The sequence below is a fragment of the Salvelinus alpinus genome, chromosome 16, assembly GCF_045679555.1.
Source record: "Salvelinus alpinus chromosome 16, SLU_Salpinus.1, whole genome shotgun sequence".
In the NCBI taxonomy this organism is placed as follows: domain Eukaryota; kingdom Metazoa; phylum Chordata; class Actinopteri; order Salmoniformes; family Salmonidae; genus Salvelinus; species Salvelinus alpinus.
The window spans coordinates 27920163-27932958 of record NC_092101.1 but is presented as its reverse complement, the minus strand read 5'-3'; the positions used below and the strand labels follow the sequence as shown (position 1 = coordinate 27932958).

General features: G+C 42.6%; 1 protein-coding gene across 2 annotated transcripts; it reads right to left on the bottom strand.

Annotated features, from left to right (window-relative positions):
- Positions 1 to 3024: 3024 nt before the first annotated feature.
- LOC139541304 (collectrin-like) lies at positions 3025 to 12369 on the bottom strand. Of its 2 annotated transcripts, none has more exons than XM_071345811.1 (7): positions 11799 to 12369; positions 8116 to 8194; positions 7386 to 7444; positions 7095 to 7180; positions 6602 to 6718; positions 6166 to 6360; positions 3025 to 6074 (listed from the first exon to the last, which is right to left on the bottom strand). In XM_071345811.1, exons 1-7 carry the CDS (start codon positions 11952 to 11954, stop codon positions 5942 to 5944), a joined length of 825 nt encoding a protein of 274 aa, XP_071201912.1. In that variant the 5' UTR covers positions 11955 to 12369; the 3' UTR covers positions 3025 to 5941. The 2 variants fall into 2 exon arrangements, with proteins under 2 accessions (XP_071201912.1, XP_071201913.1); XM_071345812.1 differs by lacking the exon at positions 11799 to 12369 and adding an exon at positions 8308 to 8425.
- Positions 12370 to 12796: the final 427 nt, after the last annotated feature.

Below are 12796 nucleotides of genomic sequence, written 5' to 3'. Positions count from 1 at the left end.
TGTTTTTGTATGTGTTTATGGTCAGGGCGTGTGTTTTGGGTGGGCAGTCTATGTTATCTGTTTCTATGTTGGTTTTGGTTGCCTGGTATGGCTCTTAATTAGAGGCAGGTGTTTTGCGTTCTCCTCTAATTAAGAGTCATATTTAGGTAGGGTGTTCTCACTGTTTGTTTGTGGGTGATTGTCTTCCGTATCTGTGTTATGTCTTGCACCATACGGGACTGTTCGGTTGTTCGTTTCGATGTAGTCTGTTTCCTGTCCGTAAGTGTTACGTTTAGTTATGTAAGTTTATGTTCAGGTTTCGTCTACGTCGTTTTCTTGTTTTGTATTTTTGAAAGTGTTTGGTTTTTTCGTGTTGCCATCGTCGTGTTAAATAAAAGATGGCTTATTTCCCTAATGCTGCATTTTGGTCTGATGATCCTTCTCTCCTCTCCTCGTCCGAGGATGAGGAGAGCGACAGCCCTTACAGTATGTTATGTTGTGAATTATGTGCCTATTTAAGATTACTCTGTTTTTCGTACGATGTACCCAATGACTAATGAAAACTTGCTATGTCCTCATTGTGGTTTTACAGACGTGTTTCATACATCTTATTTATACACTTTTGTAATATTTATGAAATGCATATTGTTATATTTGGTAGCACTTATTTGTTTTTCCTTTGCCTCCAACCCCCTTCGATGTGTGGAACGGATGTGGGTGGGGCTAGGTCTACATAAGGGTGCACATTTTTTTTAAATCACAAAAGCTCTGACGAAGGCCGTGAGGCCGATACGTAAGCTTATTAAAGATCAGTGATACTATCAAGAGCAGTGTGCAGTTTCCTCTTTCCTTCATCTTGTTCAATTGTTGCCATGCACCTGCAAATAAGATTGCTCAGATGTGCGAGTGCCTTTTGAATTTTGTAACACCATTCCCTGCTCTGCCACGGGCCTATTGCCCTTTGAATGTTCCCTGGGGTATCAGCCCCGCTGCTGTCGTCGTACCTGGAGGAGAACCCGGTCGGCCCTCAAGACCACTGCCAGGTATCGACGACAAGCGGATCGCCATCGGATTGCCCGGCTCTCCGGTATCGTCTCGGTGTCACGTTCTGACCCTAGTTCTTTTGTTATTTCTTTGTTTTAGTGTGGTCAGGGCGTGAGTTGGGTGGGTTATCTATGTTCGTTTTTCTATGTTGGTTTTTTCGCTTGCCCAGGTATGATTCTCAATCAGAGGCAGGTGTCGTTAGTTGTCTCTGATTGAGAATCATACTTAGGTAGCCTTTTTCCACCTGGGTTTCGTGGGTGGTTATTTTCCGTTTCAGTGTTTTCACCATTCGGGACTGTTTCGGTTTTCATTTTGTTTCACTTTGTTAGTTTTGTATTTTGTCGTATTCATTCTCATTAAAAGACATTATGGATACATACCACGCTGCATTTTGGTCCTCCGATCCTTCCTACTACTCCTCATCAGAGGAGGAAGAAGAAAGCCGTTACAGAACCACCCACCACAACCGGACCAAGCAGCGTGGTAACGAGCAGCAGCAGCGGCAGCAGCGATCGCAGGACTCCTGGACCTGGGAGGAGATTCTGGACGGAAAGGGACCCTGGGCACAGGCTGGGGAATATCGCCACCCCAAGGCAGAGCTGGAGGCAGCGAAAGCCGAGAGGCGGCGAAATGAGGAGGCTGCACGTAAGCGCGGCTGGAAGCCAGAGAGGAAGCTCCAAAAATGTCTTGGGGGGGGGGGGGGGCACACGTGGAGTGTGGCTAAGCCAGGTAGGAGACCTGAGCCAACTCCCCGTGCTTACCGTGGAGAGAGAGGGACCGGGCAGGCACCGTGTTATGCTGTGAGGCGCACGGTGTCCCCGGTGAGCAGGCATAGCCCGGTGCGGTACATAGCAACTCCTCGTATCGGCCGGGCTAGAGTGGGCATCGAGCCAGGTGCCATGAAGCCGGCTCAGCACATCTGGTCTCCAGTGCGTCTCCTCGGGCCGGGGTACATGGCACCAGCCCTACGCATGGTGTCCCCGGTTCGCCAGCACAGCCCAGTGCGGGCTATTCCAACTCGCCGCACTGGCCTGGCTACGGGGAGCATTCAGCCAGGTAGGGTTGGGCAGGTTCGGTGCTCAAGACCTGCAGTGCGCCTCCATGGTCCGGTCTATCCGGTGCCATCTCCACGCACCAGCCCTCCAGTGGCAGCCCCCCGCACCAGGTTTCACTTTGTTCGTTTTGTATTTTGTCGTATTCATTCTCATTAAAAGACATTATGGATACATACCACGCTGCATTTTGGTCCTCCGATCCTTCCTACTACTCCTCATCAGAGGAGGAAGAAGAAAGCCGTTACACTCGGGCAGAAGGTATGGCTATCCACCCGAGATCTGCCCCTCCGGGTGGAATCCCACAAACTCTCCCCCCAGTTTATTGGCCTGTTTCCCATCTCAACAATGCTGTTTGTCTTCTGCTGCCCCGTACCCTTCATATACAACCCATCTTTCATGTGCCCTGTGTTAAACCTGTTCCTCACAGCCCATTGTCTTCTGTTTCCTGGCCCACCCATCCTCCCCGTGTCATCGATGGTCATCTGGCGTACACAGTGAGACGTCTCCTGAGTGTTCGACCATGGGGAAGGGGTTTCCAGTACCTGGTTGACAGGGAGGGTTATGGCCCGGAGGAGAGGTGCTGGGTCCCCGCTAGAGACATCCTGTACCCAGCCCTCATCGCCGACTTCCACCGCCGGCACCCCGGTCAACCAGGTATGCGCCCATTTAGCCATTTAAATATTACTGAGGAACTGGGTTGGGACAGGGTGTAACATTTTAATCATTGTTAAGCTGACCCCACATCTATCCCTTATGCATGTGTAATTGCAGGCATTGACTGAATGTGTGTTGCATCATATGTCCATAATCTTTCGTCGTATGCTGTAGCTGAATAGAGGTAACACTTTTTTCCCCCCAGGTAAATTGACTGAACTCATTCTCATTTACACCATCGACCTGGGGAATAGTAACAGAGGGGGATAAATGAGCCAATTGGAAGCTCAAGTCCTTAATAAAGTTTAATTGGCTTTAATCTCAACAGACCAGAGGTTCCACTATAGGAAAGAGGGAGACATCTAAATCACAGATGGTTTGCATATCCTCTGATTCACACAATTTGTATATTTTTCAATAATTTAACAATCTACAGTAATATCAAAATGGCCATTATGTCAAACTACAAGAAGATCCACTATAAAACCTGTTTAAAGTTTAAACCAATCTGTTCACGTGTTCTTCTCCAGTGTTTCACATTGTGCAAAACAAGCAGTAAAAAACATTAATAGGCGTTTAACACTTAACTACATGCATTTCTTAGTTAAATCAATTATCATGGGGTTTTCCTCCCTCTCAAATACATTTATTGAACTGTTGCTACATTTAGATTATTTTCAGATCTGCGATCACTCAGAAGAAGCATTCATGATCTCTAAATGAACATGCTTATGGATTCTTTCTATAATTTCACAGTTTTGACAATATTAAAATTGTAGACCATTGTCACCTACTTGGTTTGCAGAAATGCTTAACACATACTGTACAGTTGAAGTTGGAAGTTTACATACACTTAGGTTGGAGTCATTAATGTGTTTTTCAACCACTCCACAAATTTCTTGTTAACAAACTATAGTTTTGGCAAGTTGGTTAGGACATCTACTTTGTGCATGACACAAGTTATTTTTTCAACAATTGTTTACAGACAGATTATTTCACTTATTATTCACTGTATCAGAATTCCAGTGGTTCAGAAGTTTACATGCACTAAGTTGACTGTGCCTTTAAACAGCTTGGAAAATTCCATAAAATGATGTCATGGCTTTAGAAGCTTCTGATAGGCTAATTGACATAATTTGAGTCACAGGTGTACCTGTGGATGTATTTCAAGACCTGCCTTCAAACTCAGTGCCTCTTTGCTTGACATTATTGGAAAATCATAAGAAATCAGCCAAGACCTCAGAAAAAACATTGTAGACCTCCAAACATCTGGTTCATCCTTGGGAGAAATTTCCAAACGCCTGAAGGTACCACGTTCATCTGTACAAACAATAGTATGCAAGTATTTATTTTACCTAGGCAAGCCAGATAAGAACAAATTCTTATTTCAATGACAGCCTAGGAACAGTGGGTTAACTGCCTTGTTAAGGGGCAGAACAACAGATTTTTACATTGTCAGTTCGGGGATTTGATCTTGCAACCATTTCGGTTACTAGTCCAATGCTCTAACCACTAGGCTACCTGCCGCCCCAGTAGAAACACCATTGGACCACGCAGCAGTCATACTGCTCAGGAAGCAGACGCGTTCTGTCCCCTAGAGATGAATGTACTTTGGTGCGAAAAGTGCAAATCAATCCCAAAACAACAGCAAGGGACCCTGTGAAGATGATGGATGAAACAGGTACAAAGTATCTATATCCACAGTAAAAACGAGTCCTTTATCGACAAAACCTGAAAGGCCGCTCAGCAAGGAAGAAGCCACTGCTCCAAAACCACCATAACAAAGCCAGACTACAGTTTGCAAATGCACATGGGGACAAAGATCATACTTTTTGGAGAAATGTCCTCTGGTCTGATGAAACAACAATATAACTGTTTGGCCATAATGACCATCGTTATGTTTGGAGGAAAAAGGGGGAGACTTGCAAGCCAAAGAACACCATCCCAACCGTGAAGCACAGGGTTGGCAGCATCATGTTGTGGGGGTGCTTTCCTGCAGGAGGGTCTAGTGCACTTCACAAAATAGATGGCATCATGAGGTAGGAAAATTATGTGGACATATTGAAGCAACATCTCAAGACATCAGTCAGGAAGTTAAAGCTTGGTCGCAAATGGGTCTTCCAAATAGATAATGACCCCAAGCATACTTCCAAAGTTGTGGCAAAATGGCTTCAGGACAACAAAGTCAAGGTATTGGAATGTCCATCACAAAGCACTGACCTCAATCCTATAGAATATTGGTGGGCAGAACTGAAAAAGTGTGTGCGAGGAAGGAGGCCTACAAACCTGACTCAGTTACACCAGCTCTGTCAAGAGAAATGGGCCAAAATTCACCCACCTTACTGTGGGAAGCTTGTGGAAGGCCACCCGAATCGTTTGACCCAAGTTAAACTATTTAAAGGCAATGCTACCAAATACTAATTGAGTGTATGTAAACTTCTGACCCACTGGGAATGTGATGAAAGAAATAAAAGCTGAAATAAATAATTCTCTCTACTATAATTCTGACATTTCACATTCTTAAAATAAAGTGGTGATCCAAACTGACCTAAGAAAGGGAATTTTTACTAGGATTAAATGTCAGGAATTGTGAAAAACAGAGTTTAAATGTTTTTGGCTGAGGTGTATGTAAACTTCCGACTTCAACTGTAACTGAAAAGTGATATTCGCCATATAGCCTACCACAAAAATAAAGTAAAAAGGAAACCCAACCTGTAATCTTGTGCATGATTTATAAACTACCACTGAGATAATGTGTATTCATTCATTGAGTATAAACAAATATGCATTACACCTTTTTATACAGTTACAATTGGATTGAACCCACTGGGCAAAAACTGCTTGAATCAACGTTGTTTCCACATCATTTCCACAAAAATTCAATGTGATGAAGTTAAATCAATGTGGAAAACTGATTGGATTTACAAAAAGTCATCAACATAAGGGAATTTTGTATTTTTTTTCACCAAACTTGTAACCTAAATCCAATGTCATGGTGACATTTTTTGTTTTCACATTAAATTCACATTAGTTGAACTGACGTCTGTGCCCAGTGGGAAATGTCTTACTGTTCTTTTCACTTATTTATTTAACTAGTGGCTAGAGTCTGTTTTACCAAATCTCATACCCGCTGCAGTTTGAAACTGTAGACACAGAGCATAAAAGTGTCTTTGGAGTGCTTACTTGGCAGCATTGTACCGGAAAAGCCCTTACAGCTTTGTAAAGCGATCATCATCTGTGAATCCTCTATTGTAGGTGCCATCCAGGTTGATGCCATTCTCCACTCCTTTCACCTGCATGTCCTCTTCATCCTGCCCATCCTCTGTCATCCCTTTCTCTTTCCTAGATCAAGATGAACCATCAACACCAGTTAAATAACCAAACATTTCATTATGAACAGAAAGACTGAAGTATTGTCAAAGGGTAGACTCACCGTCTCTTTTGAAGCAGAGAGGATACGAGCAGGGCAATGATTCCAGCACACACAGCACCGATGACCACTCCAAACACGATGAGCCAGGGAGGGGTGTCAGGGTTGACTGGCGCTGCTAGTGTAGGGTGGATGCCCAGAAACTCCAGGGTCCTATCTGACAGGAGGAAGGCATTGTTGATGCGATGCCTTGACATCCTGTTGGTTATAGAAGGGGTTAATTTAGGTCCAGATAGTACATCTCTTCTTTTACAGGTCTGTTATCTCAAACTGTACTTGAATCTGTCTAAATACCGCTTGCCTTGTGTTTCACATTGTAAGCATATCTATTTTCTGTTTTATCAGGTATTCAGGTGGATGCTTATGTTCATTTTCTTACTTTAGTTTATCTACAGGTGTAGACCAGTACATTTTCTTTTAAAGTAGACCAGAGCATTACCTCACAGCTTTCTCCACATCTGCCTTAGGAATAAGCATGGTGGCGTTGTCTGGTGATGTCACCACAAACCAGAAGGACACCCTCGAAGTCTGAACACACAGGATAATGTTGTCGACACTGGAAAAGTCCCACAAACATCATAATGCCAGAAATGCCATGTTGACAGCATTACACAACACACCAGGAAGACTATTTTATTGACTTAAACAGAAGTCATAAAACATGCTCACAGGAAGGCTGGAAATAAACCTTTATTACTATTATAAACTGCTCACCAACTTAATTAGAGCAGTAAAAATAAAAGTTTTGTCATACTTGTGGTATACGGTCTGATATACCACGGCTGTCAGCCAATCAGCATTCAGGGCTCAAACAACCCAATTTATAATGTACTACATGCTGATGTACTGTAGCATGTGCTTTGTATTGAGTTCAAACAGCGACTGATTAAATAATGTGTCAGACATTTTTCGGGCACTGTAGATATTCTTACTTGTATGTTTCCATTTGGAAGTGCCTCCTCATGGCAAAGGCCATAGTAGCTCGGAAAAAGAACATTTCACTCTGATTCCATTCATACTGCAGACAAAAAAAGTATAATCTCATCACCAATCACAATATTCAAACACATTTTTCTGTGTTGAAAATAATAAATGAATAGCATTTCAAAGCTCTTGATCGATAGGACCCCCTTCTGTATTTTATAGCATATCACTGATTTCAGAGAACATTTCTGAAAATAATTTAATAATCTGCTGTATCTTTTGTTAAGCATAGTACTCACAGCATCCTCTCCCAGAGCAGTTTTGAGGCTGATGCGCACTTTGTAGCCATTTGGAGCATCTACAGAGAGAATAACAGTTTTTTTTTATCTCTCTCCCCTACCTCAAATATTGTATGCTCAATGTTTTAGACATCATGAAACATTAGCATACAATAGTCTAGTCTAATAAGTCACGAAGATGTTGACTTGAGTCACATCAGTTTATACAAACTGTATAATAACAAAAAAACAGGACACCAATGAAACAAACAGTACAATAACAAAAAACAGGACACCAACGAAACAAACCGTGAATAGGACACCCTGCTCATCTAGTCTCACAGTTCTTTATCAGGACAGTATGAAGGACACTATCTGTACCACAAACCATAAAGTATTTTAATATTTACTGCGTGTTCGCCCTCTGCCCACTCAGGCACTCGCTGCTGTTAAACTAGCCAAATTTAATGCAGACAAGATAACAACATCCTGTGTAGACCATTTGAAGTCATGTAAACACTCACAACCAGTACCTTCTTCCTCAAGACTCTGATCAGCTGACATATTAAACTTTCTTTCTCCCTACATTAAAATATTGGAATATTAGCTGAAACAAACATTCAGGGAAGCAATAAACTGGTATTGTACAAATTGCAATACTTACAAACTAAAGAAAAGAAAACAAACACCAAGTAATTCCAACTATGAGGATGTGAGCGTCTTATAAACCTAGCTACTCTGAGTCACTCACCGCGCTGGCAGAGGTCTTGTGCCAGAGCAGGTGCCACCACCTGGCAGAGCAGAAACAGGATCCACACCAACATCCCCTCCTGAGGATAAGAACAGAACTAAGAAAGAGTCTGCTGTGCTGCTGGCTCAGTCAAAGTCCCAGTGGTCAGACATTAAAGTTGAAGGAGCAGGCCAACAATGGAATCAAACAGACCTTGGGGTGGCCACTACCAGGGTTTATTGGTTGAACTATGACACACACAGCTGCTAGCTAAAACCCTCCCTGCCCACCTTTAAAAATGTAACAGCCCTATAACAGTTGTCACCAACAGTACAGATGGCCTGCCCAAAGAGCAGCATGTTTGTGAGAACAGCAGTGCGTGCGCAGCAGTGTCAGCACTATTTGTCCAAGCCTCAGAGAATTGGAAGAGGTTTGATAATGTGAGAGGGAGGCAGACCTCGGGAAGATAAACACACAGGCCCAGTCTTCTTTTGTTTACCCAGTGGGCCTGCTTTACTGTACAGATGGGATCTTAAAATGACCAGTATTGTTGCAGCACAATAATCATGCAGCAACAGGATTTTAACGTTTAATCCAGTCACACTTTTCAGCTGATGTAATGTTGCTTGATCAGTAGTTAGGCTATTAGCTGGCCAAAATGAGGCTACTTGAAAAGTGCAATACTGTTAATATAACCGTGTGTTATTGCAGGTTTTCAGTGAATTTATGTAAATCATGCGGCACAGGAAAATTCTCAGCGACAACCGAGTGATCAAATTCAGATCCCTCAACAAGGGTAGAGCCTAAGGGGTATTTGGCCAGACAAAATAATGTAATTGACAATAATTGATAATACAGTACATCCAGCACCTCTGAACATATCTTTAGTACTTTTCCCAACCTGGAGAGCTGACACCTTCAGACTTATGCTCCACCACGGGTCACACGGAGGTCAAGGAAGATAGCTGACACTTCTCTTCTGGGTGTTTACAGTTAATAATACCTTTATTACGAGTATCAGTGATTCTGTCCCAAATGGCATTCTATTCCATACATAGTGGTCTACTTTTGACCAGAGCCCTATAGGGAATAGGGTGCCATTTGGGGGACACATCAGTGTCACATCAGCTTCTACAGTACTAAGGTAACATAACAAAGATGAAGGTAGACCTAATGTAACATTACACTTTTACAATTCAGGGAAACTGTCATGATTAACCATTCACACTGCCCTGGATACATTACCTATAATGTGGTTAACTTTTCACCAGTGAAGGTTTTTGTCAAGCACATCTTAGGTTCAAATTGAATCATTGATTGTTCATGAGAAACATGGGTTCCCACATTACACTTGGTCTGCCTGTGGAGGGCAGCTCTACTCTTCCAGCTGATTGCTGGCTATTAACAACAAATTAGCTGATTGCAAATCTATTTAGGAAGAAGAACATGCAGAAGCATATGAAATGTAATACAGACTCAGAGTGAAGCTTCCTTGTTAGCTCATGAATACAAGACATACAATAACGCATTATCAGTAAATGATCTTTGCTCTCATAAAATGCTAGGGTATTTCGCCATACAGGAAACACCGATCAGAAATTATACTGAAATAATTTTATTGAAAGATATATTGCTGGTTAAACTCCTCTCTTGAACATAAAACTAGGGTTGATGTGCATTTTGCAGTTTGAAGTTGAGGAGTCCCTGCAGAACAATTGTAGAATAGACTTCATGCTCTGTAGCCACTGGGGTATATTAAGTCTGTAGCCACTGGGGTATATTAAGTCTGTAGCCACTGGGGTATATTAAGTCTGTAGCCACTGGGGTATATTAAGTCTGTAGCCACTGGGGTATATTAAGTCTGTAGCCACTGGGGTATAATAAGTCTGTAGCCACTGGGGTATATTAAGTCTGTAGCCACTGGGGTATATTAAGTCTGTAGCCACTGGGGTATATTAAGTCTGTAGCCACTGGGGTATATTAAGTCTGTAGCCACTGGGGTATATTAAGTCTGTAGCCACTGGTGTATATTAAGTCTGTAGCCTATGCATGCTCAACTAACCAGTGGCATGTATTTGTGGATGCCAAGGGAAGCCTGTCATGCCCTGATCTGTTTCACCTGTCCTTGTGCTTGTCTCCACCCCCCCTCCAGATGTTGCCCATCTTCCCCATTATCCCCTGTGTATTTCTACCTGTGTTTTCTGTCTTTCTGTTGCCAGTTCGTCTTGTTTGTTCAAGCCTACCAGCGTTTTGTGTCTCAGCTCCTGCTTGTTCCAGTTTCTCTTTTCTCGTCCTCCTGGTTTTTGACCCTTGCCTGTCCTGACCCTGTACCCGCCCGCCTGACCTCTGCCTGACCTGACCCTGCCTGCCGTCCTGTACCTTTGCTCCACCTCTGGATTACCGACCTCTGCCTGACCTGAGCCTACCTGCCGTCCTGTACCTTTGCTCCACCTCTGGATTACCGACCTCTGCCTGACCTGAGCCTACCTGCCGTCCTGTTCCTTGGCCTCTACTCTGGATTACCGACCTCTGCCTGACCTGAGCCTACCTGCCGTCCTGTTCCTTGGCCTCTACTCTGGATTATCGACCCCTGCCTACCTGCCGTCCTGTTGTTTGCCTGCCCCTGCTGTTAAAATAATAATTGTTACGTCACACAGTCTGCACTTGGGTCTTACCTTGATTCCTGATAAAGCCAGACTTCCCCAAAAAACATGAAATAATGTATCTTTCATCTCTCTGTGTCTCATAATTTTCATTCAGCACCCCTCTGTCTCTGTTGGCAATCTATCTGATGCTGTCTGGTCTAAAAGAGAATGACATTGTTGCCACCAGTAGCATTGAATGCAAGGGAAGCCAGCAAGCATTTGGCCTCCCTTGATAAAAAATAAATAATAAAAGCCAATCAGCATTGAGCTAAACTGAGTGAGCTCAACTATGAATGGTCTTGGCACACCAAAAAAAAAGTGTTAATCACATTGCATTGAGAGCATACTTCATTGACAGAAACAACTTGAATTGTTGCATCTCGTTGTGTTGTTGTCCTCCGGTTGCTAGCTAGCTAAAATGGTTCCTTCTCTAAATAACCATGGAGATAGGGATTTGTACTTGTGGTTTTGGTTAATTCTCCGTACTGGCCAATGACTATAAAGGCGATTCTGATCCAACCATAAATTCATACATTGTGCCCCTAGTTGGAGAGTATGGAAGTTCAATATGTAGCTAGATGTAGAAGGCTAATGTTAACTAGCTAACGATGACCATGAAATGAAGTTAGGCTAGCAAACAAGCATTTTAGCCAGGTAGCAGGTCAACATAAAATAAAAGCTTGAACTTTATGACAGAGTGATAGACCATTTTGTCAAAATGAAAGATATGAGGATGGCATTGGCATTTCTCGACAAATAGGGTGAGTCAACATGTTTTTCTACTTGCACTAACACGCACGCACAAACACACAAATCAGAACCATGGACAGCCACATCATATTTAGCTTAAGTTGATTGGCCTAAATTGTTTTTAGTATATTTTAGTTGTCACTGTATTAGACTAAGCAGAGGTGATTTGATGATGTTGAAATGTTGAAGTTGAAATGGTGCTGGAATAGTGGAGGCAGCTCCTGTTTTCTTTGTGACTTGCGGTAACTCTCCATGGTTTTAAATCAATAGTTGTTTAGTGGTCTGAAAATGTCAGGAACATTAACTTACCTGACCATGCTGTAAGTCATGTAACTGTTTGTTACATGCAATACGCTTTGTGCACTTCACCCAACAGAGGTTGCTCTCCGGTTTTGTGAAGAAACAAATGTGTGAATTATTCTGCCAGCGTCTTCTTATTGTATCGGCCTTAGGCCTATATAACATGGTCGCAAGCCATATGAACTAACAGGTTATAGAGCAAACAACACCATTATCACAACCCATTGGCTGTAATATGGCTTTTTATTCTTGCTTGTCTTCCCCAGTGATTTGACTCACGCACTCCTACTGCAACTAACTAGGGATTTTCCGTGGGGTTGATATATAATTTACTGTTATTCAACTTTGTAAGACGAGAGTTCTCTGTAGTCTATTTTCCTGTTTATTATCTCCAGCATCATGATGATGATGTCAAGAAGCTGATATCGCATGTCCGAAACTGCACATTCGGAAGAGCACGTCCGGAACCGCCCTGCCAGGGTTGCCAGGTATAGCGAAGACTTCTCTCCCATGACTACTCAAAACCCGTCCACAAACCCTAAAAACGAGCCCACATTGTTTTTGCTGCAACAAGACGAGTTGCACATAAAGCCAATGGACCCTTTTTCCATAACGTTATCGAGCAAAGTATGAAGGAATATCAAAGTCATTTGTAACGGCGTAAGAAGCTAAATTTGGTTTTCCATAAAAATAATAGGTCTAATTATTGCGAGCTAACCGTGACTAATAAAGGAATTTCAATATGTCGCCAGATCATGTTCCATCAATGGATGTTGATTTAACTAGTTTGACTGCTATGATTGTAAATAAATCCCTTATGCGCATGTGCATAACTATAGATAAATCGAACAGGAGAGTGAGGGATGAAAGTTGGACAGATCATCTCGAAATCTCTGTGCAAGAAGCACTTAGACGAACTTCAAAATAATGTTAAAACAATTTTCTGGTGATTGTGCCGTTATTATGTGCCAGATGTTAAGACTACAAACCGTTATAAATGGCCTATT

Excerpts from the sequence above, each read along its gene's own strand:
- LOC139541304 (XM_071345811.1), bottom strand. The coding sequence starts at position 11,954 with ATGTTATATAGGCCTAAGGCCGATACAATAAGAAGACGCTGGCAGAAT. Across the intron at positions 7,445-8,115 it reads ACAAGACCTCTGCCAGCGCG|ATGCTCCAAATGGCTACAAA; the intron begins GTGAGTGACTCA and ends TTCTCTCTGTAG. Across the intron at positions 7,181-7,385 it reads CTGCTCTGGGAGAGGATGCT|TATGAATGGAATCAGAGTGA; the intron begins GTGAGTACTATG and ends TTTTGTCTGCAG.